General features: G+C 37.4%; 1 protein-coding gene across 6 annotated transcripts in view; it reads left to right on the forward strand.

Moving 5' to 3' along the window:
• The window catches only part of PTPRC (protein tyrosine phosphatase receptor type C), a 75,818-nt gene extending 54,654 nt beyond the window's left edge, over positions 1-21,164 (forward strand). For all 6 annotated transcript variants that reach the window (XM_077182095.1, XM_077182096.1, XM_077182097.1 and 3 more), the window contains 23 exons: positions 457-600; positions 1,236-1,370; positions 1,908-2,066; positions 3,816-4,012; positions 5,705-5,765; positions 6,429-6,537; positions 7,379-7,410; positions 8,557-8,672; positions 9,204-9,294; positions 9,391-9,467; positions 9,696-9,732; positions 10,133-10,230; positions 11,111-11,236; positions 12,659-12,816; positions 13,179-13,314; positions 13,860-14,009; positions 14,490-14,580; positions 14,891-15,024; positions 15,866-16,000; positions 16,314-16,436; positions 16,870-17,048; positions 17,710-17,845; positions 18,603-21,164. In XM_077182095.1, the coding sequence (XP_077038210.1) occupies positions 457-600; positions 1,236-1,370; positions 1,908-2,066; positions 3,816-4,012; positions 5,705-5,765; positions 6,429-6,537; positions 7,379-7,410; positions 8,557-8,672; positions 9,204-9,294; positions 9,391-9,467; positions 9,696-9,732; positions 10,133-10,230; positions 11,111-11,236; positions 12,659-12,816; positions 13,179-13,314; positions 13,860-14,009; positions 14,490-14,580; positions 14,891-15,024; positions 15,866-16,000; positions 16,314-16,436; positions 16,870-17,048; positions 17,710-17,845; positions 18,603-18,878 (2,900 nt within the window). In that variant the 3' untranslated portion in view covers positions 18,879-21,164. The remainder of the gene's footprint in view (positions 1-456; positions 601-1,235; positions 1,371-1,907; positions 2,067-3,815; positions 4,013-5,704; positions 5,766-6,428; positions 6,538-7,378; positions 7,411-8,556; positions 8,673-9,203; positions 9,295-9,390; positions 9,468-9,695; positions 9,733-10,132; positions 10,231-11,110; positions 11,237-12,658; positions 12,817-13,178; positions 13,315-13,859; positions 14,010-14,489; positions 14,581-14,890; positions 15,025-15,865; positions 16,001-16,313; positions 16,437-16,869; positions 17,049-17,709; positions 17,846-18,602) is intronic.
• The last annotated feature ends 4,927 nt before the right edge of the window (positions 21,165-26,091 follow it).

Below are 26,091 nucleotides of genomic sequence, written 5' to 3' on the forward strand. Positions count from 1 at the left end.
TTGGAGTCAGCCAGCCTGAGGACATGCTGGCTCAGAGGCACCTCGTGTGACAGGCCAGATATGGATGCTGAATGGCCTCATGTGTCCCAGAAAAATGGGTGATGAATGTCTGGGGCTGGAGATTTCCTGCTTCAGGGAGCTGAAGAGCTAGGAAGACATTCCAGGGTTCTGCCAGACTCCCCTTGACATGTTTTGATTTCTGTAGGAAAGCTGTTTCCTTAGAAAGTCAAATTTTGACCTTTACTGATGAAAAGTGAAGTCTATGCAAACTAATTTAGTATGTAAGAACTAAAATCTAGTAATTGGATCAGGTTGTACATTTTTCTGTTTGTAGTATCATGATAGTTTATTACAAATTATATCAAATAAATACGGTAGGGAAAATCTTAGTTAGAATGGTGCCACATACTTTAGGAGCTGTGAAAAATATTGATAAAGCTCTTCTTGTGTCTCTAGATTCAAAGTCTAGAGATAAAAATCAAACTTGTGAAGTGCTGAAAAATTTATCGCCAAACCGTCTGTATGACTGCATTGGATCCATAAATTTCTATGAAAAAAATGTTGCCAACCAAAACTTTAACATATGTACAGACTATGGTGGTAAGTGTAATGCTTACTTTTGGTTTACATTCCACATATTTCTGGGAACTCCTACTATGAAACCTATTATCTGGATTTCCTGGGGTTAAAGATACACTTTGAGCAGCATTCTCAGCCACACTCAGTTTCTCCTTCAGCTCCTCCTTCCTGGTCTCTTGCCCTAGTGGTTGTTCTTTCATTGCAGTCACCCCCTCAGTCTTCCAGCCTGAGCCTTTCTTTCCTTCTGTCAGAGACTGTGATTATTTTTTGTTGTTGTTTGGAGACTGAAAACATGGTCAACTATATGGAATTTTGAATGAAGATGCACATACAAAAAAAGTGCAGACCTAGTCTGAGACAAGTCTTAAATTCTTGATTTGAAGACATTGGACAATTTTAGTAAAATGTGATGTTGCTGTATTCACCTTGTCCTAAATTAATTAAATGTATGAAATTACTGTAATATGATGCTTTTACATATACTCAGTTTATACTTATGTATACTTTCTTGAAATAGAGTACAAAAAAAATTACATGTTGTTGGTATCTTGCTTTAGTGTCAGATGAAATTTAATCTAATTAATCAAAATAGGTCAAAAGAGGAATACTTTTATTTTCATTCTTTGCAAATTATTGTTATTTTCCTTTCACAACAGTTCCAGAAGCACCACAAAACCTTCAAGTAGTACACAAAAATATGACAGGTGTAACAATTAATTGGACAGCACCTAGGAACACTTCCAATGGTCCCATAGATGGCTACACGTTGAATTTCTCGGTGGAAGGCGAAGGTAAGTAATTAAATAATTCATTGCATGTACATAATTACAGAGCACCAGGCATAATGCACTGGTCAAGTCCTATTGGACTCTCTTTACACTGCAATTTATTCTAGACAAATGTTAAAATTTCCTTCATTTAAGGTTGTTCCAGTTGAATTTTCAGTTGAGATTATTCAGTTTACCATGTCAGGACATGGCCCTGTTACCCTTCAGTTGGCACAAATGCATGGCAGTTAGGCATAAACGAGTTTAGATAGTTATAGCCAGGGGATTGTCTTCTGCTAAATGGCCACTCCTTCCAGATATGCTGGTCTAGGCCATCTTACATTTCAATGAATCTTTATATGTAAATACTCTCTATGTATTTATGTATTTCCTCTTCTTCCTGAGCCTTCACTTAGCATTGGTAAGCAAAGCAAAGCAACCAGAATAAGGTAATTAAAATAGAAGTACACATGACAGTGGTTTCAGGTAGCTCTGATAAAGTATAAGAATTCCTGTGCTCCTAACACAGATTTAATTAATTTCATTAATTTCATTTTTCAGACGTTCATAACATAACAATCAACACAACTCACTATTCTGTCGATGGATTTAAACATTATACCACAGTTTCTGTATCAGTGACTCCATTTACAATGAACAAACACAAAGAGCGTCTTGAAGGTAGAAGTGAAAGGCTTAACTTCACAACAGATGAAGGAGGTAAATCTGCTTGCTAACTGATATGACCTAGGCTGATACTAACATAAAGAATTTGTACTTCCCTTGTGTAGTTCATTGTATTTTATACATAGTATTACTATTAGCCAAGAAATGGATTAAAATTAAAATAATTGTACTGACATTCATATAATTAGTGTCCCTTTTAAAATTACTTAGTTGATCTATTTTTAATTATGTACTTCATATGATTATTTTTCTTATATATATATAATTTTAAAAAGAAGATTTCATTATTTGAAATTCTTGTGAAGTCTTTAGGAAGCATTATATCCCAATATAAAGAAAAAAAAATTGAATTAAACAAAAAGATAATAAAAAAAGCTGATAAATTAATTTACTGATAAATATAAACAGGTTGATCTGAGACTTCACTGTAATACAAATTTAAATATGGCTTTAATTTTTAGGCAGCCCTAATATGAGCATGACTGTGGTTCTTTTCTCTACAAAAATCTAGCTTGAGCATATTATCTTTTGAAGCCCCCACTTTGTGCATTCCACTAATTTTAATAACTCAGGTGAAGATTGAAGTCTTCAATATAAGTTTATGGATGTGCAAACAACCTCATTTCCCTTATTTTTTGTGAAAATAATGAGTTGCATCATGAATTAATGGTATTGATTAGACCTTCTCAACTGTCACAACAGTTAATAACAAGTCAGGCAGGATGTGGAAGAATTTTATGGCTTCTTGAGCTGAAGAATGTAACAGTGTAACACCAGTCCTTGGAAACAGGAAAACCCCTACATTTTATAAAAGATTTTTTCATCTTCAACAAAGACATTGCCTCCAGAAATGTTCACTTTCTCCTTGTCACAGCTCTCTCAGCAGCATGTGGAATAGGAATCTTAACAGATCTGCCCTGTGGATAAAAATGATCAGCTATGATGTAACCTCACACTCAGACAAGTCAAATATCCTGCCACTCCTCACCTGGGATATTTGATCTGCTTTTAGAGCCTTACAAGTCTTAGCTCTTCACATGAAGAAAAAATCAGCTGCAGTTTTTTGGTTTTATTTTTTCTCAATATGCTGTTTTGCAAATTGACATGATTTTGTAGAAAATTTCCATGGTGGTGTTCTACTGAAATGTGGCTACTGAAATGAGGCTGCCTTACAAAGGCTGCCTCATTTACTTTCTAAAAGGTTTTACCAGCTCATAGTGAAAGGTCTCTTGGCTGTGCCCCTCAGTCTGAAACCTGCAACATTTGTTGCAACAGATGAAACTAGAGTTTGAAACCACAGATTAGATTTAACAGATTCTGTATCATTAAAAAATTCTTGTGGCTTTAAACCAGACTTAAGTGTAAGGACACTGTTCTAAATATTAGAATACACTAGTGCTTCTGGGAGAAATTTAATTTAAAATAGTTTTGAAACAAATATTCACATGGAGAGCTCTTTTTTTCTCCTGTCTTGTCTGTTGCCCCATGTTCCTCAAATGAGAAAGTGATGTCAGATGTAAGAGAGAGTTGCCATCATACTATTTTTGCAGTCTGTCAGTAGAGCATTTCAGTCCACTTCACATCTTTTTCAGCTTAGATAAGCTCATGATTAAGTCAAAGTCGATTATTTATCTTGTTATTAAATTGGGACTGAAATTTTTAAGGAAGAAAATATATGAAGTTATTGAGAGAAGACAGGAAACAGACATGAGCACATACAGCTTGAAATGTTGAGTTTGAAATGATGAGAATAGAGCAAGTAACCCTTTTTTTTGTCTACAGTACCAGACAAAGTGAATCACATTAAAACAACATTGACAGCTGATAATGCTGTCCATATTACATGCAAAAACGAAAGTGTGTTTGGACCATATGCAGAATTTATATTCATTTGGGAGAATGATGAGAAACCTGAAAGGAAAAGAAAATGTGAATTTAAAAGAGAAAATCTCTTTTACCTGACAAAGTATACATTTAAGGTAAGTTAGCTTATTGTATTAAAATATATAAAATATTGCTGCATTTTCACTGTTTAAGTATATTATGCTTGATTTTAGGAGAAAAAGGTAAATTTGGTGACAGAGAAGTCAATTTTTAATCTATAGGCCTCAGGTGTAAAAAAGTAATTATTATCTGGGAACTAAAGTGCATATGTGCCTAACCTATCAAGCAATCCCTGGTGTGCTATTCCACATAGATTCTAACAGCAAGAAAAATTCAAGCAGAATAGACTGTTTGTACTTGGCTCAGGTGAAGTTTGGGGTTTCCATAAGATTAAAACAGTTTCTTGAGTATGACTGACATTTTAGTTTTTAAAACATATTCCATTTAATGGATGAAGATTTTTGGTTCTTCAGGGCCTAATTAGTATAAAGCAGTTCAGATCCTTTTGCATGCCATTACATCAGCCTCTTACAAGCCAGTCCTTGTGTCCATACAAAATATAGCCTCCTCTGTTTACGCCTTCACTTTCCTGAGATTTTCTCTTCTGTCTTGCATTTCACCCTTTTGAGGTTGCCTTGTGTGATTGCCTTAATAAGGCCAGTAGGAATATTGCTTATATCCTGATAGCTCCTCTCAGTAAAGTTTAGGCAAGAAAGTAACCAGTTTATTCCTTGTAGGAAGCAGTTTCACTTATTCCCCACAGTCTTTTCCTCCTCCTGTGACTTAACCTGCACAAATGCAGTATCAGGGAACTTGAGTAATCTCAGTTTCGTGTCAATATTTTGTCAGGATTTTCCCAACAGATTCTGCTCAGAGAGCTTTATATTTGAAAAATAAAGATGTGGTCCTGTAGGAGCAAAAGATCCTTGCATTGTCCCAGTGGCACAGGACCACTGTGCTGTTTAAGGGTTTTTGTCCACCACTTTCAGTGAGCAGTTTTCCTTACAGAAGGAATTTGCTTCTGCACTTCTAAATCCTGGCTTTTGCTTTGCAGGTATTTTGCTTAATTCTTTCCCAAAAACTGGACAAAGCCTTATGGGCTTAGCTGGTAATGAAAGGACTTTGGTCAAGTTATAGAAAACTCACAAGGAAAAAAAAAAGTGTGAAATATTTGACTGCAAGCTGTCTTTTAGATTTACAGGAATTTCCATTAAGGAAATATAAAAGATCAAATAAATATTAAATATATGACAAAACAAACACAGTTGAACGTTGTGTTTTAATACCATTTAGAGTACCCAAAAGTTAAAGATGCAAGAAAGCACCCTATTTAATTAAATTTCTATTAATTACCTGCCCATACTTAAATTTGTACTAAAACCATCAAATTCAGTGGACTATTTGTATATTTACTATTGCAGCAAATGAGGTTTTTATATATTGCACAGTTATTTTTCAGATTTAAGAGGCTTAATAAAAGATAAAATTGATTTTACTTTGAGATGCATCTGATTTTTATTTTGTTAAGTGTGTTTCCTATTTTTCTAAATTCTTTTTCCTGTCATCTCCATATTTTTGAATCCAGATCTTGCTGTAACTTGGGTAGAAACCTGAGCTGCACCATAAATGTCCATACAGAGATTGATAGCAGACACTGCTGTCAATGATGTTGTCAATAGATGGATGAATTTGAAAAATCTATTGTAATTTGTTTTTTAAGAATTGTATGCAGAAATTTTTACTTGTCATATCTGAACATCTCTATTATTGTCACCCACTGCATGCAGATCTCCGTCTTTAATGGAAGAAACAATGGGCCAGAAGTAGTGGGGAGTATAAAAACCAGATGTAAGTAAATATGTACAGCATTTTTCCCTTTTGATTTTAGCATAATGTAAATAATGTAAATTGTCAATTCAGTTAAATTGCTCCTAATTAAAAATCCAAACTTCCTGTTTTATAGTTAATATTTGATCTGCATTTGAAAAATATCCCCATTCAGTATTAATGTAGCCGATCCTGTTCACAAGTCATTAATCATAACTCAGAATTATTACACAGCTGTGGTTTCTTCAGGAAATATTCAAATGCAACTAGAAAACAATTTCTCTGACTGACATGATTCACTTTTGGATTATTTTCCTGTGTTCGGATCCTGCATTTCAGGAGCTGAACATCTGTGACTTGGCAGAGGTTCCCAGTTCCCAGATCAGGAACAGCTGAGAGCTGCACTGTACAGGTCACACAGAGCAGGAGACAAGTACAGTAATGCTGAACCAGTGAGTTGTAGCATTTTGACAGGTGGACATGGAGAATTTAAGGAAAAGTTTTCTTAATGAAAACTTAAAATTCCTTCCTCTACTTTGGCATAGCAAACTCAAACCTGTTTAGTTTTTTTCTCAAAAAGGATGCCAAATCAAAAATTGATGAGCACTGGTTCTAGGGAGTATACAGGTTTCTTTTTTTTAAAGTAATTTTAAAATAATAAATGTATTTTTTTTCTGTTGGTAGATAATTCTAGAGCCTTGATTATATTCTTGGTGTTCTTGATCATTGTGACTGTAATTGCTTTACTGCTGGTTCTGTACAAAATCTATGATCTTCACCAAAAAAAGCTTAGGTAAGTTTCATGTTTGTCTCCCTCTCATACATAAACGGAAGGGGCATGGGTGTGGCTTTTGGTTTTTCCACAAGATTTCACATTGGGTAGTGACAAAATGTTACAAATTTGATGCTTCATTAATCGTGGGAAAAGATACCCTTTTACCTTTAAATAATTTTAAAAGAAACTAATTTTTTGGTGTTTGTCAAACAAAACAAATAGAGTGAAATAGATATAAATCTCACTGCTCTACCCTTGTTTGAGTCACAGAACAAAATGACTTGTCCCTAGCTTTGTGAAAAAAATTCAGAAATATCTGGAAAACATTTCCCTCATGATTTAAATCAAAAATAATAAAAATAATCCACGCTTTCTTGGAACTCTTTTAAGAACTTGTTCACCCTAAACAATATCTCAGGGAGTTGTTGTTATTGCAGTGCCCTCTCGATGGCTCAGCAGCTCTGTAGTACAGAGCATGGCAATAAAAGGATGGCCATTGCATTCCCTGATACCTGTGGCTACTTAGCATTTCAACTTGCTGTATTTTATGTATGAGTTAGTTTTCTGTCACTAGCAAGAGAAGAGAAGATGGTGTGAGCAGTCACTTCAGTGAAGAGATTAAACACATGATTGTTGTAGATGAGATAGGCAAAATCATGCAGGCACTACAGGTTTTTGATGTGGCTACCTTGTTTCCCTGCCTTGGGGCAGGAGGAGAAGGATCCCAAGCACCTCTGCATAATCCCAAGTGTAGAACTCTTGTTTCACAGACAGCACTCTTGTTTTGCTGATTTTATTAACTTATTATTATATATATCTTACTAGTCAAAGCATTTACAGGTGCTTTTGCTTCTTACAGCAATTCTTCGGAAGGCGTGAACCTTGTTGCAGGTGAGTATCTTTAGAAATTTAGCAATTCATATTTATTTCCATTTAGCAAATGGAAATAAAACTAGTCTCAGATCTTGCTACTGACTTTGGGTTATTTGCATTCTAGGTTGCATACACAGATTACAGATATCAAAATGATAACACCTTATATGGAGGACAAAAGTACTTTAGTAAATACATAAAAGAAGTATTTATACTCGAGTGAACTGAAAGTTCATCGGTGTTTGAAAAATTCTTATTTATTAGTTAGTTAAAAACCCAGCTAGTTATCCCAGACAATGTTTGTGATATGTTTAACAGTGAGAATAAGTCCAGAATAAAATCTAGTTTAAACATAATTTCCCTTTTCTGTGCACCTTTTTCCAAAACAAGAGACTGAACACTAGCTAGTTATTTTTTACTGAAAAATTTTGAAGACTTTCAAATCCCAAAGACTGAAAATTTTGTGCACTTTTTTGCACAAGATTTCAAAGCCTGTGAAGGACAGGATCAGTCAATACCAGAAAGCTTCACAAAAAAAAATAATTTAGAACACTAAAATTTGCAGAAACTAACTACATTAAATGGGAAGTAGGACTTTGTTGAAATTCAAATCCATTTGCTTAGACACAACTTTTCAATGTAAATTAAAAATTAATATATGTCTAGTAAGAGGTGTTAAAATTTGTTCAATTGTTATTTTTTCATTCAAGATGATATTGCAGATTATTGCAACTCAGAACACAAATTGGAGAAAATGTGGAAAGTTAGGCGATACATGTTGTTCTATTTTAATCACAGACAGTGACTGAGCAGAACTGAGGCAGAAGGCAAGGCTGTGGAACTGTTGTGGCTGTTGAGGCAGTTGCTGTGCCCTGAATATGGCAGTCACCACTTTGTGCAAAAGTATTGATGTGCTGTCCCTGCATGTGGCCGCCGGAGGTGTCTCCAGTCAGGCAGCAGAGCTGGGAAAGTTCTCTTACTCTACAGCCTGTTTGCTCACAGCTGGCTCAGGCAACACCAGTTTTATAAAAATAAATACACCAAGTTAAAAGAAAGAGTTTAGTTCTTTTGTTAATTTATCTGGCAGTTTTAAAATTACGTTTACTGAAGTGTGATGTACATTTTCAACATCAGTAACAATAAACATTTGACTTATTTACACAGTTAAAGATGATGACAAGCAACTTCTCAACATAGAGCCAATACCCTCAGAGCTATTGCTGGACACATACAAGAGGAAGATTGCAGATGAAGGAAGGCTCTTCTTGGAAGAATTTCAGGTTTGTCCTTCACTCAAAGTATACCACAGGTTTTTATCCAGACAGTTGGAAGCATTCCTTCCAGGAGCATGTTTGAAGTCCATGTATTTGTACTAGTTAGAAAGAAAGAAAGAAATAATCTAGAAAGGTCAAATAGTCTACGTGAAGGTCAAATGGTCCTCAGTTAATTTTTCTACCAATTTCTCCTCATTGTAATATGAAAATACTCTTTTTTTCCTGAAGGTGTTCTTCGGCAAAAGTATAAAGTATGCAGAATAAGTACCTCTCATCCTAAAGTATTTTTTAATACATATTTTAAAAATTGTCTTACTGCATAACCATGGGGATAGAAATAATATGTAATTGTGGAGATATATACCAACTATATTAAGGAGAAGAATTTTTTAAACTTTAGATATAAGAAATATATGAAGTAATATCTTATGAAGTATAATGTTGCCTTCCAGATTCAGTAATTCCAAATTATTTCCATATTCATTTGACAATTTTTTATCTAGACTTAACTAATAAAATAAATTTTGTATTTTACAGAGTATTCCTAGAGTCTTCAGTAAATTTTCTATAAAGGAGGCCAAAAAGACCCATAATCAGAACAAAAACCGTTACATTGATATTCTTCCATGTGAGTATTTGTAATAATTTTAACATGGATTATATATGTTTGATTTGTCACTGCCTTAAGATAATGCAATTGTTTTGGTTTAAATTATTTAAACAGATGACCATAACCGTGTTGAGCTCTCAGAGATGCCAGGAGATCCAGGATCAGACTATATCAATGCAAGTTATATTGATGTGAGTGACTTTTACTTTAAAAAAGTCTTAGACAATATGGAAGAAATCCTGTAGGCTGTGCATTTGAAGTATCAGTACCTTGGAGGATTTCCATTGGAGTTGTTTTCACCTTTGTAATGTATTTGATATTATTGAATTGTTGCATATTGAATTTATTTTTAAAGTTGCAAACCTTTTAGATTGTTCATGCTTTCTTTCTAAAAGTTAATAACAATGTACTTTTCACAGGGCTTCAAAGAACCAAGAAAATATATTGCTGCGCAAGGTAATCTATAATTTATTCACCCATTTTTTTAGAGTAGGAAAATCCTACTAGTAATCTAAAAGGAAAAATGAAGATCTGACATTTTGAAATGTAATATGACAAACTAGTCAATGAGTTTCTGCTTAGGGAATTTTGTGACAATTAATAAATTGTAGTTCAAAGACAGATTTCTCATGTTATATAATTTTACACCAGAAGTTTTCAGATTCATGGCTATGCACTAAAGATACCGATGAAAGTTTTTAAATGCTGTAGCCTAATGGCAGAAGCCATAATGAAATCAAGTGTGTGACTATTATTTGTATGATCTCTGGTTAGCTCTTCAGATTGCCTGGCCAAACATGCAGATGTTTTTCTGGGACTGCACTCTGAAAAAGTCCCTTAAATTATCTCCTTCTAGGCCCCAAGGATGAAACCACAGATGATTTCTGGAGAATGATCTGGGAACAGAAGGCAACCGTTATTGTCATGGTGACTCGCTGTGAGGAAGGAAAGAGGGTGAGAAATACCTGTCCTTCCCTCCTTTTGTCTTGCCCTCCTTCTTTTTCCTGAAAACAGAGTGGATTGCTGTGCTGTGCTGAATTACATACTCTTCTTAAGTACTTTTTTTTTCATTCTGTGCTGTTCTCTCATTGTGGCAGAACCTGTCTTGGAAAGCATGCCAAAACAGTGTTGCCTTATGAATTACCAGTCTTACCAGAAAATATCACTTTAGTCACAGCAGTATGTAGCAGAGGGTGAGCTTCCAAATTGCAGCTAATTAATCCAGAAAAGGGCTCAAGGTAGAACTGTAGCTCCTCTGTCTGAGGTCTGTCAGAAAAGGTATGTTTTCTATTTTTCTCCTGCCTATTCTGATAACCTGGCAATGCCCTCAGAAGATCCTAGAAAGAATATTTTCCCTCTCTTGCCTTTTTTTAAGTGGAAGACTGGGTGCTTCTGGCCTGCTTTTTTCCTTATTCCAGGTACAGCAGGGAAAAGGGGAACTGCTGTTTTAGCTGCAGTTAAAGATGTTGACAGCCTGCAGATCTGCAGCACACCCAAGCTGATGTTATAGGCAGGCAGGAGCAGCAGCCCTCATTGAAAACTGAAAAAAAGGCATGGAAGTAGCTGCAAACATTTCTCCAGCCACAGGGCGACAGTAGCAGTCACTCTTCATTGTTTCAACTAATGTACAGGATTTTTATTTTCTCCACTATACATCTGAAGTTAAATTCTATGGCTGTAAATTTTAGGTCAGAGACCTGAGTTGTTGGATATTTGGAATTGAAAAGTTGGAAAAGCTATACTGAATTGCCATGTATTTTAAATTAGGCCTTTTTCTAGCTCTCAGTTATCTGCCACATCACCACATCACTTACTTAACTTCATCTCTTCACAGAACAAATGTGCCCAGTACTGGCCATCAATGGAGAACGGGACTGCAACGTATGGGGACATCATTGTGAAGATCTATGAAAGTAAAACATGTCCAGACTATGTCATTCAGAAACTGCACATCACAAATGTAAGTTGAGTCAAAAGTGTGAGACTGACTGGAGCTGGAGTTGATTTGGAGTCTGTATTTTAAGAGAGAAGAGTCAGCTCTCAATGGAAGATGCTCTGCTGTCTTTCCTAAGCATCATATAGCTTAAAGGAAAACTTAGATGTAGGTGTAATTTTTTGCAAGAAATATGAGTTAGATATATTCAACTACCAACTTCAAAAGGTATTTTTCCTTAATCCTCTGGAACCTACATTTAGGATTGTACTATTAATATGCTGCTAAGTGGTAAAAAATTAATATATACACTGCAGTGTATTTATATATTTAGTTTGTTCTCGAACACAAAAAATTTGCTGTTTTGTGTGTATCTCAGCATAACCCTCTGCAACTAAAATCAGTGCAACTCATTGGTAACCATTATTTACCCTTCTGATAATTGTACAGTGGGACAATCACAAATTCTGGTAATCTCAAGTGTGTTTATAAATATAAGTGTTTTAAAATCACCATTTAGAAATGTGTAAAGTCATTAAGGCTGGTTAATTGCTCTCTTTCACACATCTGAAGTCACATTAGTTGCCCTATGTGTAATTGAGAACAAAATTTGCCATCAAAGGCTAAATGCTCAGCTCAGGCCCTTTGCAAAAAAATTTCAATGATAATAAATGGAGCCTAAATCATAGCTAAAAGCATTCAGCCTCAAAGAGTAAATCTGCTGGCAGATCTTCAGCAAAGCAACAGAATGCACCCATCTTGATTCATGATTACAGCTGGAAATTCCTATTCTGCTGTCTCATATTGCATTAAAATTTACTTGGAAGTGGTAAGATTAAAAGAAAGCTGTAACTTTGTGTGGTCAGTGAGCAGATCAGGTTAAAAATTAGCTATTTATAAAGACATTGCTCTGTCCCTTAAGGAATGTGACATTAGAAATGAGCGCAGCAAGTTGAGGGCTGATATTTTTAGAACTATCTGCTCTTTGTTCAGCTGACATCATATCAATAAAGTAAAGGTAAAATGGATATTGGTTGTGGAATTGAAGAGTGGTCCATGGCAAGAAAGTGGAGACTTCTGCAGTTGGTAGAAGACTGATGTATAATTACTGAAACAATGGCAAACAACTGTATGAATAGCCACAACTGGATAACTCAACTATGAGTAAGAATTTTGAGGTTAATTAATGGAAAAATGCCTGTACAGGCAGATAAAATCTTGGCAAGTAAAGGAATGTCATTGAGGGGTTTTTCTAATTTAGTTTTATAATCATGGTTATCAAAATGTATGTCCTCTCTTTTAGTCTAGAAGCAACATACCAAAGTCCACTCAAGACTCACATGCTTTGGGCTTTAATCTAGTCACTTAGATTTATGTATACTTCTGTATACATATACTAATGTATATATAGATTGATATATGTAAAAAACCATACTTCACTTTTTCTAGGGAAGAGAAAGGACAGCTGGAAGAGATGTCACTCATATCCAATTCACAAGCTGGCCAGACCATGGGGTTCCTGAGGATCCACATCTCCTTCTCAAACTCCGACGCAGAGTTAATGCCCTCAGCAACTTTTTTAGTGGTCCGATCGTGGTTCATTGCAGGTAAATATACATTATTCTTTCAAAAATTTGGTAATGTTAGATGACTGAAATGAAGCTATTCAGAACAGAGATCTGGCAAAAGTCTTTGTCTGATCCCAGATTTTGTGACTTAAACACTTGAAAATGAGGCAACAAAAGATGCACAAGGCCTGTTTTTAAAGGATATGAAAGAAATTCAGGTTGGTAAAACCTGAATTGAAAAACAGCCAGATCAGTGTTGGGCTGCTCTGGCTATAAGCACCATATTTGTCCATGTTGGCCTTGCTTTCACTAAAAGATACTAAAAATGCAACCTCATGATTGTTTATTTTGCCAATCAATGGCATTGCCTGTGGGTAACCAAGTCCCTCTGTGCACGGCAGTGCCGGCGTTGGGCGCACGGGGACGTACATCGGGATCGATGCCATGCTGGAGGGGCTGGACACAGAGGGCAGAGTGGATGTTTATGGATACATCGTCAAACTGCGTCGGCAGCGATGCCTCATGGTCCAAGTAGAGGTATCCCCCTGAAACTCCTGTCATCACTCTCCTGGTCTGGGGCTTCAGCAGTATTTCTCACAAGTGCATTGCTCAGTTCAGTTGAAGCTGTCCATAGAAAATACAGCTCTGAAAAATATTAAGAGGGAAAAAAACTTCATAATTTTTCAATTTTAGGAACTTCAACTTTTTAAGTTCAGACTTTAGATGAGGAAACCAAGGAGAATAGCTTTTTGGCATACAATTCATAAATGCAAAACTGAGCTTACAGAGTCAAACTGGATTTTAAAAATTCTAAAATACATCTGCCCAAGTGCAATTTTCATATGAGTTGAGTACAACAAAGGTTATGGACTGATGCATTGCATGTTTTAACTTATTTCAGCCTTTTAAAGTTTTAACACTTGAATTTGATATCTGTTTAATGTTAATGCTTAATTTAATAACACTTACAATATTATCACAGGAGTAATAGCTTTTAATAATGATTTTAAAAAGTGATATGATTTTTTTTTTTTTACTCTTTAATAACTTCATATGTAAACTCTTCAAATGGGAAACACCAGTCACAGTACATCCTTATTCATCAAGCACTGGTGGAATACAATCAGTATGGAGAAACAGAGATTAGTCTCTCAGAACTGCATTCCTCCCTTAACAATCTGAAAAGAAAAGACCAGCCGAGTGACCCTTCTCTGCTGGAGGCAGAGTTCCAGGTAAATAAGCTTTGCATTCCAGTTGCCCCTCCTTCCCACTTATGTTAAAAATGATCTTGCACAATAGTCATGAGCTAGAGAGATACCACAGGTAATAGATCATTTAGGTGCTATTTTATTTCTCCAGCACAGAAAGTTTCTTTACTTCAATGAAAAAAAAGCTGTATGCTAATGAAGTTTTATTTCTGCTTTGGTGTTAATATTTTTAAGAAGGATGCAGCTCACAGAATGATTACTTGTGTCTGTGTTCATGATTTCCTGTGCCATTGTACATTATGAAGCAGGCATTTTTAAATGGTAGTTCAGATGTTACCAGAGTTACATCTGAACTACCATTTAAAGTAATGGTAGTTCAGATGTAACTGAAAGTAAGGAGAGAGGCACTGAGAGATGAAGACTGGGTGTGAGAGTCCTGAGGGGAGACAATGATCTCAAGAACCATTTTAATCAAGCATAATATCAAATATCCTCTTTCTTCAGCGATTGCCTTCCTATAAGGGATGGCGGACACAGAACATTGGGAATCGGGATGAAAATAAAAGCAAAAATAGGAATGCCAACATAATTCCTTGTAAGTATTTTCCATTGCCTTATTTTATCGATTTTCTCCTATTAGAAAAATTTTGAAAAAATGAGCAAATCACCATATAGAGTAGTATTTGATTAGTTTTCTGAACACTGTGAAATTCTAAACTTCTTATAGTGATTAAAAAAGAAGAGATGAGTTTTTAGCAATGTGAATTATTGTGAGTGTTTATTTCAAACAAGGTGGCCTTGGTTCTGCAGTTTATTGTGAAAGGACTGGCCTTCCCTATTCCCTGGCCCCCAGAAATGCCATACCCAGGTGCTGTGCTGTGACGGTGACACTTTGTCTCACACAGATGACTTTAACCGAGTGCCCATCAGGCACGAAGAAGATTGCAATAAGGAGGCTGAGCATGATTCAGATGAGTCCTCGGATGAGGACAGCGACTGTGAGGAATCCAGCAAATACATCAATGCTTCCTTCATAACTGTATGTATTGAGAGCATCCACTATAGGCATTTCACAAGCTTTCAGCACAAACTCTTATTCTCTTGTTGGCATCACAATAGAAAAGAATTTAGTTGAATAAGGGAGATGGAACTGATGGCTGATTGGCAAATCCATCTATGTTTAAAACCATTAGCCTTCAGCTGGCCTCATGATAACATATATTTCCATTAGTAGACATCTGTCTGCAGGTGGAACCAGATTAATATTGTCCCTTTTAATGAAATGTGACTATAGTTATTCACATAGACCAAATCCTAGCAGTGAAAATTGGAGCCAACAATTTTTTGGTATCATTATATATCCAAAGAAGAACAATTATTGGTCGTAAATGAAGTAACTGATTTTAATGGAATTACTAGCTAAGTTCCATTTATCTGAATCCTTTGAAATGCTGCACAGTTAAGATACCTATTCAGGGTAAATGTATCTTTATTTTTAGGAAGCTCTGTGTGAATTGACTGGTGTACCAACTTTGTATGGTGTAAACACAATTTCTTAGTGGTAAAATCAAAAGGCTGTGTAAAACAGAATGTTTTACCCCTTAAAAATATGCTTTTCAAAAAATGACAGGGTGAGATCTCAGCCACTGCAGCATCAATGTATCTTGTTGTCAGTCTGACGTGATATTCTTAGGAGGACTGAGGTAAGTGTCATTTGGGTAGTAGGATTCCTATAAGACCGATTCCTACTGTGAAAGGCATGTTTTCCTTATAAACAGACAGCATTAATTTATTTCACAGTGTATTCCTTAAATGACAAGTTGTATTGTTTGACAATCATATTTCAAATGAATTGAAGAAAAAAATTATTTCTTTTATAGGGTTACTGGGGTCCAAAAGCCATGATTGCAACACAGGGACCACTGCAGGAAACTATCTCTGACTTCTGGCAAATGGTGTTCCATAGAAAAGTCAAAGTCATTGTTATGCTGACAGAGCTGAAGGAGGGAGATCAGGTGGGGGCATTGTCTGCACACTGACACACTGAATATCCTCTCCGTGCAAACAAAACACTGCACTGTATTCTCTTGTTCCCTTGCTCAAATGTTTTCCATAGAGTGAGGAATTTGCATTTCCAATATATTTTGCCCTATCATTTACCTACTTAATTTACTTTCTAATGAATTTTTCAGGGAAAAGTGTACGATGCTACAGTTTAAAATACCATAGAACTCCTTTAAAGTCAGTGCAGTCTCTAAGTGCATGTGGAAGGCAAAGTAAAAAAGGATTTAAGTGCTAATCACTGACTTGTACTTTTATCCATTTTAGGAACTCTGTGCACAGTACTGGGGAGAAGGAAAGAAAACTTATGGTGGCTTAGAAGTTCAAATGGCAGATGTCAACTCTGGTCCTAGCTATACCATACGTGCATTTGATGTTGCACATCTGAAGGTGAAAGTTTCTTTGCAAATTCCAAAACACTGTTTTCAAGGAGTTTTTAAATTTAAAACTAAATTTATAAACTTAGCCTCAAGAAAGAGAAGAAACAGTTCCCTCTGCAGTTCTAGGAGCTCCTGCTCTAAGAAATGGAAATATTTTTCTTTTCCAGACCAACAGTCAATCATGAGAAATGCTATAAATTATCTCAAGTTTTCTATTCAGCGAGTTGCTGAGATGGTGGTAGGGGAGTCTCAGGAGATCAGCTGTCTTTTGTACTTTGAACAAAGCTTGGATGTCTACCTACCTCATATTCATGTGGCAGAACTATCACCCTGCAGTTCCTCAGGAATATACTTCTTCCTTTGTTAATCCACAGCAATAGAGGTACTGTGTGAATCTGTTTTTTATCCTGAACATTAACCACATCTCCACTGCTGTTTTGCAGACAAAAGAAACTCAGAAGGTGTATCAGTATCAGTACCATCAATGGAGTGGCTGTGATGTTCCAGAAACCCCCAAAGATTTAGTCAGCATGATTCTCAACATTAAACAAAAACTTCCAGCCAGACCAGTCACTGAGGACAACAGGAGAGCCCGCAGTGTCCCACTGCTTGTCCACTGCTGGTGGGTCTGAATTCAGCACACACATTCACCTAGCTCTAAGTTCTGGGTATACAGAGCAACTATCATTTTGGGATGCCTACCTTTTCTCACAAGCCTTTCTGTGTGTCTGGAGACTCAACTCTCCCAAGAAGATTCCTTGAATTTCTCAACCTTGGCCTTTTGGATTGTAGTGATGAAAAGAAAGCACACTTTTCTTGGGCAAGTGTGGGCACACAGCAGGTGCTATGAGCAGCTCCTCTTGGCTGGTGCACCTATTTTGTGGGGAAATGCTAAGTCAGAGTGCACTTGCAGGACATACTAGTGAATATCCAGTAGAGTTTTTAGGATCATCTCTCACTCCAGGATATAAGTGCACTTTTCTAGGACCATTTCCAGGAATAGCCTTGCATCCCATCTAAACCAGAAGATAATCCTGCTAACAATAGTTGGGACTGTAAGTCTCAAATTTTGAATTTCCCTCTTCCCTTAAGTGGTACTTCAGGGATAAACTATGTTTTGTGTGAATCCTACACGTATACTTAATTGTGGCAATTTCAGTCCAGTAAAAAATACTTTGGAAATATAATTCAGTAGAAAGTTTTAAAAATATATCTAACATTTAGTCAGAAGACTTCTGATTTTACTTTGTAGATTTTCATGTGTATTTTGCATCATCTTCTAGTGATGGATCACAGCAGACTGGTGTATTCTGTGCTTTAATGACCCTTTTGGAAAGTGCAGAAACAGAAGAAGTAGTAGATGTTTTCCAAGTGGTAAAATCACTTCGTCGCACCAGGCTGGGAATGGTCTCCACCTTTGTAAGTAAATCTTATGAATTAATAGAAAAAAAAAGGACATTACTTACCATGATCACTAATATCCCCATAACCTTGGGCATAATTTCTGTATAGGGAGCACTGATTCTAATCAGAACATTCACACTCCCCCATTTGGGCAGCGGTGCTTGCTGATAGGAATGAAGGAATCTGAGAGATGCAGAGCTGCAGTTCTGTACTGCCTTTGCAAAGGGTGTACAGTATCAAATTACAAATGGCATAAATTGCTGTTCCTGCAGGTGGTTCATGATGTACATGCAGTGTCCTTTCTGCAGCTGGGAGATGAACTCCATGTGCAGGCTGGCAGCCACTGACTGTTTTGTTTAGTCACTCCAGAGGAACCGTGGCACACACTGTGCAGTTACCACAAACCAGACCTGGGTGTCATCAATATGGGCAGGTTATTACATGGCCTTCCTAAGTCAGTATAATGCATGTTGTTTGCAACTTAGGTACTCTAAAAAACGTATTTTTGGTACTTTATGAACCAAAAGGGCACTGAGTGACAGCTTGGAATATCTGATGCAGACAGTTTCAGAGATGTTATGTACACATGAAGTCAGAATAAACCATAGGAGCAACACTCTCTATGCGGAAAACTGAGGAAGTGCTTCATATGCAGTCTTGCTTGTCCAACTGCATGCTACATTTCTAAAATGTAAGAGAAAAAAGAAAGAAAGGATTAATTATTGGACTCAAAGCATTCCATTAACACTAACTTCTTCTCTTTATTTTTAAGGAACAATACCAATTTCTGTATGACACCATTGCCAGTACCTACCCTGCACAGAATGGACAAATAAAGAAGAACAGCCAGCAGGAAGATAAAGTTGAATTTTGCAGTGAAGTAGGAAAATCAGATCAGGAAACTGATTTGATCACAGCTGATCTTGCCCCACCACGGCCAGAGGAAATTGAGCCACCAGAGGAAATATGTGACGGTTCTAAGTCTGCAGATAGCACTAAGGGAACAGAAAGCTCTACAAATGGCCCCACAACTGCAGTTCTAACTTAGAGCTAGACTAAAAAAAAAAGTGCTTTTTTGCCTGCAAAAAAATCTTAAGCAAAATGGGAGATATAAGATTTCTTCTTCTTCCCATTTTTTAAAAAATTTTAGTTATTTTTGGTTTTTAAAAGGTACAAATGTAAAGGAATACTTGAAACTTGTAGAGAGTGACAAAGAACTGTGGAATTTTAATTTTTGTGTAGATTTGCATTTAATACTTCTTCAGAAAACTTCACTGTTTTTTACTTTTCCTTTTAAAAACATGTACAGTGTAATACTATGCTGAGGAGTGCAAAGCAAAATTTTTTATTTCTGTAACAAGGAGAAAAGCAACTCAGAACAAGATTATTAAGTTGCAAGAACAGGTCTATCCTCAAAACTACTAGTGAAGTAAGTAAGTGAACCTATAGGTAAGCATATATTCTAGTATTTCAGGACTAATGAGAGCATTAATAATACTCTTGGGACTTGTGGGAGTTTGCCAAACAGTTTTAAGAGTTTATAATTTACATCATGTGGCAATTCCAAGGAATTCCGACTTACAAAGGATGTGTAAGTCCTCCCGTATCAATGCAGAATTGAAATTTTTGCATTTTTCTAAGTGTCCTCAAGGTGTCCTTATTGCTCCACATATGTTAATCTGATACTCCTATAGGAGTTTGGAGATTGGCATTTGATCATTGAAATGGTCCTGGTGGAAAACACATTCTGTTTACTCTTAGAGCTTAAAATACCGAGTGCTTTCATATCTATTTCTTATGCTTACATTTATTTAAAGGACTATTCCATGAATGCCTCCAACCTCTTTTCAGAATTGGAAAATACTTTGATAATTTTACTTGTGGATTTTAATTGGTACAGGATTTTTTTTTCATAATGATGTTTTGTATGTTACAATTTTGATATTTTTACTATTTCTTGCTGGATTTTAGCTAACTGTTTTTAGAACAAATAAAAAAGATAATTAATAGTTGACAAGATGAAAATTATTTTGCTTTTTAGTACTATGCGAACTGATAATTTACTTCTAAATGTATAAAATCTTGTGCTGTCCCATACATGGATAAAATTTACAAATGTCAGTAGGAAAATACATAATTTAATTCTTCTAAAACTGTGTGTGTACCCAGGTAAGTGCCATGACTTTCTCAGAACAGAAGAAAGAGGCTTCATTTTATTTTGCTTGAAGCCATGAAAGAGACAGTCACGCAACAGATTCATTGCTCCAAGTTTATCAATGCTCATTCCTAATTTCTCATTACAAAACATAATTGAAATCACTTAGAGAGCTGTCTAAACAACATGTACAGTCACACTTGGTTAAAGCCCTGATTTAATTGTGCTGTTAGCCTAGATCAAATATATCATTCACAATTATCAGCTCAGCCAAGTGCTTGCTGGCAGTCTTGCTTCAGAAAGTGGCAGCAAGCAGACACAGAGCAGGGGGATTCCCCTTGGCTGTCAGCTGAACTCCCTTTTCAGCAAGGAGTTGTGTTAGGTGATAAACTAACAAAGCTGAAAGGGTCATGTGTGGAGGGAAAGCTCTAGGGACTACATGGGAAGATGATCTAAAAGATATTGTAGGCCCAAAATCTGTTGGCTAGTTTTAGAGGAACTAAAATAAAACTGTTAATTTAGCATACCTTGAAGATCAACAGTATAAAGACCCTTGGGTGCAGATTAGTTTATTGGTGTTCATTGCATGTCAGAGAGCAATAATTTATTTCCCTTTGTTTAAAATTTGGGAACTGTAAAACCACTCTTTCACACAGAAAAACTAAGTGAGTGCTGCTGTCTAATGTAAAGCTGTGGAGACAGAGACTAGTCACACTTTTAAAAATAACTGAAAGTGTTTCCCAAATCAAAAATTGCACTAAATGTTTCTTGTTTTAAATCTGAGGGCCATCATATACTTCAATTCCTTGAAAAAAGATTCCTATGTTTTTAGCTCCTGCAGCACCTAGGCTGTAAAAACCTTGTGTGATTATGGTTTGTTTAACTATTTTCTAGAATTATATCAATGTCCTTTTGCTGGTATTTTTTAAAAGAGAAGAATGCCAAGTTATCTCTTGATTTGTATATGTACTTGGAAAGATAAATCCTTAAATTTTCCTTCATGCATGTCTTCATTATTAGAGAAATGGAGCTTTACACTGAAACTGCCCTAATGTGCCTAGTGTGAACCACTTTTGCAGTAAAGTTCCTTACAGTCACAAGGAGGTAAACTGAGCTCTTGGCTTTTAATTAATTTCAAATTAAAGAACATATTGTAGAATTAAACCTCATTAAATCCCAGTTCAATGATTGAAGGAGCCTGTCTTAACACAGTTTAGAAGTTCTGATTGCTTGCAGGAACTCTCCATGTGTGTGCCAGGGATGCTTTTTTGCCTTCTGTATTGTCCTTTGTTTCCTGAATATCCATGAGGGGGTGACACAGAGCTTGCAGAAGGTGGTCCTTATGCTGGATGCTGCACAGTCACTTGGCTGATTCACTTGTAGGATAAATCTCACATTCCCCAGGAACATGGTAAAAGATTTTACAGGTGAGACACAAACCCTGAGCTAGAGAGCTTTGCTAGGAACTGCTTTGGCTCTGTCAGGGCAAGAAAAATAGTGTAGCACACTGGCTTTGCATAGCCTGAATGTTGAGAAACAGTCTCAAAGTAAGATGAAAAATGTTTATCTCATGAATACAGCTAAACCACAGAAAACTTTCTAACCACTGCCTCAAGCTGAGCAAAGCCCTCTTGGAGAATGGTTTAAAATTGAAGTCCAGGATAAAAACAACTAAGCAACAGATGAGCTGAGAGAGGACTTTGAGCAACAAATAAAAGTAATCAAGTGCTTATGTGACCAGAGGGACTAAATTTCTCCCACGATTTTCTGGGTAAATGCTGACATAAAGGTGGGTATGTAAAAATTGCAGTGCTGTGTTAGTGGAATCCAGTGTGGGAAGATGGGGGAGAAGAAGGACCTCAGAGTCTACACAAGATTCTGCTCTCAGGTAGCTGCAATGAAGAGTGGAGTGTGAGTGTGTGCTTTTGTTTAGTTTTTTCCTGTTTCTCGTGCTCTGTAATGAACAAGACAGTTACATTAAGACCTTTTCAGAGGCTGTACATTATGATGCAACACAAAACAGGGCCAGCACACAGAGCCCTGCCCGTCGGGGTTCTGGGAGATGGCAGAAACCCTGCTGCTCTCCCACAGCCCACCTGCCAGTGCTGGATTTGTGCTCCTGAGGGAATGTTTGTGCCTGCTCCTTTCCCCCACACTCGTGCACACAGTGTCTACAAACCTGCTCTCTCCACTTCGAGCTGGCTGGTGCTGCCGCAGCACACGCTCTGGTGGGACTGAGCTCGCTCCCACTGGTAAAGGGAGGGCGTTCTGCCCCTTGCAGCCCTCTGCAGGGCTGGGCTGAGCTGGTGGCCACAGCAGGAGCCGAGGGTCAGGGCAGGCCTGGAGGGTCCCCACCTGTCCCAGTCCTGTGCTCTGGGTTACCCCGAGGACACCCCCTGTGCAGGAGGGCTGCTGGGGGAGTGAGGCAGGCAGTGCATCTGGGCTTTGCTGCAGGCCAGGAGAGCTGGGTGGAATAATCTGGTGTGAGAGGCACAAACTGTGCTGGGCAGTGGGTCTGAGCCACAGAAAGTGCTGAAGCTAAGAGTTACAAAGGGAAGAAAAATCCTGCCATCGTGAGCTGTTTGCTTGTGTGAGATAGCAAAGAAAGTAAAGTGAGTGGTGCCTCCAGACAGGTATTTCATTAAGCAGGAAGTTGTATGTTTAACATTCCTCAGAAAAACTCTCCAGCACCAATGCTTATCTCTTTGACAAGGAATCTTACTTTTGTAAAGGCCCAGGGTTTTTTCTGACATGGTACATTCTACAGATTGCCTCTAAAAGAAAATCAGAAATTCCCTGAGGGCTCTACACAGCTGTACTGCAGCTATTTTTCCATATGTGAAGCAACTGTTTGCCAAGGACCATCGTGCTGATTTTGGACTAGGGAGAACTACAACAGAAGAAAAGGGAGTTTCAGTTACAGAATACAGAACATTTCTATGTACATCAGCTCTGCTTCAGAAAAACCTCAAGTCTTTGGATAAATATAATCCAATTATTTGGAATATATGGCAACAGAGAATATTTTATACAAAAGTCTAAGTCAATCTGTTTTTTCAATGTAAAAGGAAGGAACATGATTCCAAAAGTAATGTGCAAGTTGATGCTCAAAGATCTTCTTTATAGTGATAAAAAATTATTTAGAAAGGATACTTACTACAAATTATAGTAAAATATAACTTTGAATATTTTTAGCTTTGAATAGTTATGTCCTCAGACTCAGAATTGCCAGCATCAGCAATGCATAATGTTGCTAAACTTTCTAAAATTAAGATATTAAATCTTTTTCAGAGGAATAGGCATAGATCTATTTACAGCTGGGTGTCTCTTCAATCCCACATCTGTGTAGTGCCCTGGCAGGCAGTACTAACATAGCCATAAGTGTGACTGTCTGACACACAGAGGGAAAAATAAAAGGAAGTTTATTTTGGATCAGTTTCAGCACTCAGATTCAAATTTTTGCTTTTGGAGATGAACCCCCCGATAGCCTGACCTTGTCTGGCAGTCAGCTGGGAGTCAGAGCTTGCACATGTCAGTGCTCCACAGAGTCCTTGGGGCGACCCTTGTGTATTTTCAGAGCTTCCCGGCAGGCTGTGCTGAAACTCTTCAAACGCCTTCTGCTCACTTCTGAGCCTCCTGCAGTGCATCCAGCTTGCTCCATTTCAGTAACATGGAGCCATTTGAGGTAATGAAGATGGCATTTGTTTATGCAGCACTGCAGAGCTTGTCTCCCCAGGACCAAGCTCCAGTTCAGACACAGAGGGTGTGCATGTGTGAGTGTGTGTGCGTGCATCGCTCGTTGCCTCAAGCGTGAGATTCCATCCCCAGCCAGAAATCCATGAGCTGCTGATTTGGCAGCTGCTTGGCTTGAAGGAAGTAAAATTGGAGAAACAGGGATGATATGGTGATCCTGTACTAACTTTTTTTTGTGGGGCAGTGCAGCTGGTGCTCTTTATACGCTGGTTTTCAGAGATGAATTTGCAAAGTAAATTAAAGGTGAGGTGCAGGAGACTGCATGGCTACAGAGCACTCTTGTTGTCACAGACTAAATCAGCACTGGCATCAGAGGCTACCAAATACATATTTGTTAGCTCTCCTGATATTGCAATAGAAGTCAGTGTGCATGTTCTTCAACTGCAGTGAAAAATGGTAAAAAAATGACAACAGAAAGTTACCACTGGAGGACAGTGTTCTTGCCAAATGCGGACATTTGGTAAGGAATGTCAATTTTGAATATTTTTTCTTGAAGAATAATGAATAATTTTAATCCTATTTTTGTAATGTTAATATGCCATTTTGAGAATAACAATATCTTGTTCTATGTTTAGCACTATAGTTCCTTTTACTCCTGCTATTTTCTGAAACACTTAAATATATTATTTTTAATACATCATTATGTCACTGATACCCCTTCAAAACTAAAGCAGTTCAGTATCATTGTTTCCTTTTTCTAGGCTGCTTTCTTAATATAATTTCTATTCAGCAATAAAATGAAATTCTGACTTCATATATTGATTTAGCATAAATAAAATTCTCACAGAACAGGAATTCAATTTCTTAAATGGCATTAGTAAATTATTCCATAAAGATTTATGTCTTGTTTCAAAGAGAGCAAGGCATTTCCACTATCAAATGGAACTTGCTGGTCTCCACTTGCAGTGGAAAGACTCTTTCTGTGACAGTGCAGGGGAGACAAGGCTCACAGCCCCCTCGCAGACACCTCTGCTCTCATCTTCACAGTCCAATTTGTTGAAGACTCTGACTCTTCCTTCTGTAGCTTTTTCTCAGTTACTGAATTGTGATCTCTTCCCACCTGAATAATTTTGTCATCTTTCTAGGTTTTCTTCTGATTTGGAAGCTCCAGCATTTCACTGACTTGAAGAGCTATCTGTTTTCCACAGCAGCCTTCTGTTTCCATCTCCCAGCCCAGCCCTGTCCCCATGCTCCCTGTACCTTTCCCCCCATCCTGGGTGCCAGGGAGCAGCAAGAGCTGTCTGCCCTGCCAGGGAAGCAGAGCCCAGCTCGAGGCCAAGCAGGAGAGGGCCAGCCCCACATGGACACAGTCTCACTGTGCTTGAGCAGGGTGAGCAGAGCAGGGCTGGGACAGTGACCAGCCTCAGTTGTGGCACAGTGCACGATTCCATGGGCCCTGCTTTACTGCTTCTGAAGAGTGCAGATATTTTAGGTCTTGATATTTTAGGTGAAGATGACAGAAAAACTACTGATTCCTGTAAAATCAATGCCACAGGTACCAGCTTAATATTTGGACTTAAACTCCAAATTTTATTGAGAAAAAATATTAGTTTGGGATTACCTGTGCAGGTAGAGGTGAGAAAGAAGTAAGTCAGCTGAATTTATTGCCTTACAGATATGATGCTTGTCATATTTTCATTCAAGGCCCATTTCCACACAGAGCTACATCTGCATCTTCTGCCTCTCTATTATCTGGTCAGCTGAGGTTTTATTCTGAAAGTTTGTTTCATACAAGATAGGAAAGAAATAGCCAAAAAGTAGATATCTTGTTCTCTGCATTTCCATCATGCAGGAACAGCTTTCTGATGGGGTTTTGGCTTCAGGCTTGCTAATTTTGAATTCCTAATTCAAAATTCTAAAGTCATGAATGGTGCACTGTTGCACAGAAATGCATTAAAAAGCACCTCATCTCATTTTCTGGTCTTTTGTTGAAGCACAAAGCTATATAAAGTGCTTTATAAATGCTGCTGTTTTCCAAGACAGCTGTTTCCCCCTTTTTGGTTTTGACAAATGGGAGAGTGGGGATATGAGTTATTTGTCCTTTTTTCCTCATTATACCCAGACAGGGAGAAAAAGGTTCCTTGTCCCAACAGATGTATGTAGCCAGACAACATCACAACTCAGGACAGGCTACACTACAAGTAGGTGGTTAAGTCTGGGCTACAGGAAATTTTGTTCTTAATCTGGTTTGAGTTTTAAAGGCCTTGAAGCCTAGGCTGCTGTTCTAGTCTAATGCAGAGTTGAGAGGCACAGCTATGAACTGATAACATGTGTGAAATCGTGGTCTCAGCCCTGTTCATACAGGAAAAGTCTGTTCTGCTGTCATGGCAATTGCTCTGAAAATCAAACTGCT

The sequence above is a fragment of the Agelaius phoeniceus genome, chromosome 8 (assembly GCF_051311805.1).
Source record: "Agelaius phoeniceus isolate bAgePho1 chromosome 8, bAgePho1.hap1, whole genome shotgun sequence".
Lineage (NCBI taxonomy): Eukaryota > Metazoa > Chordata > Aves > Passeriformes > Icteridae > Agelaius > Agelaius phoeniceus.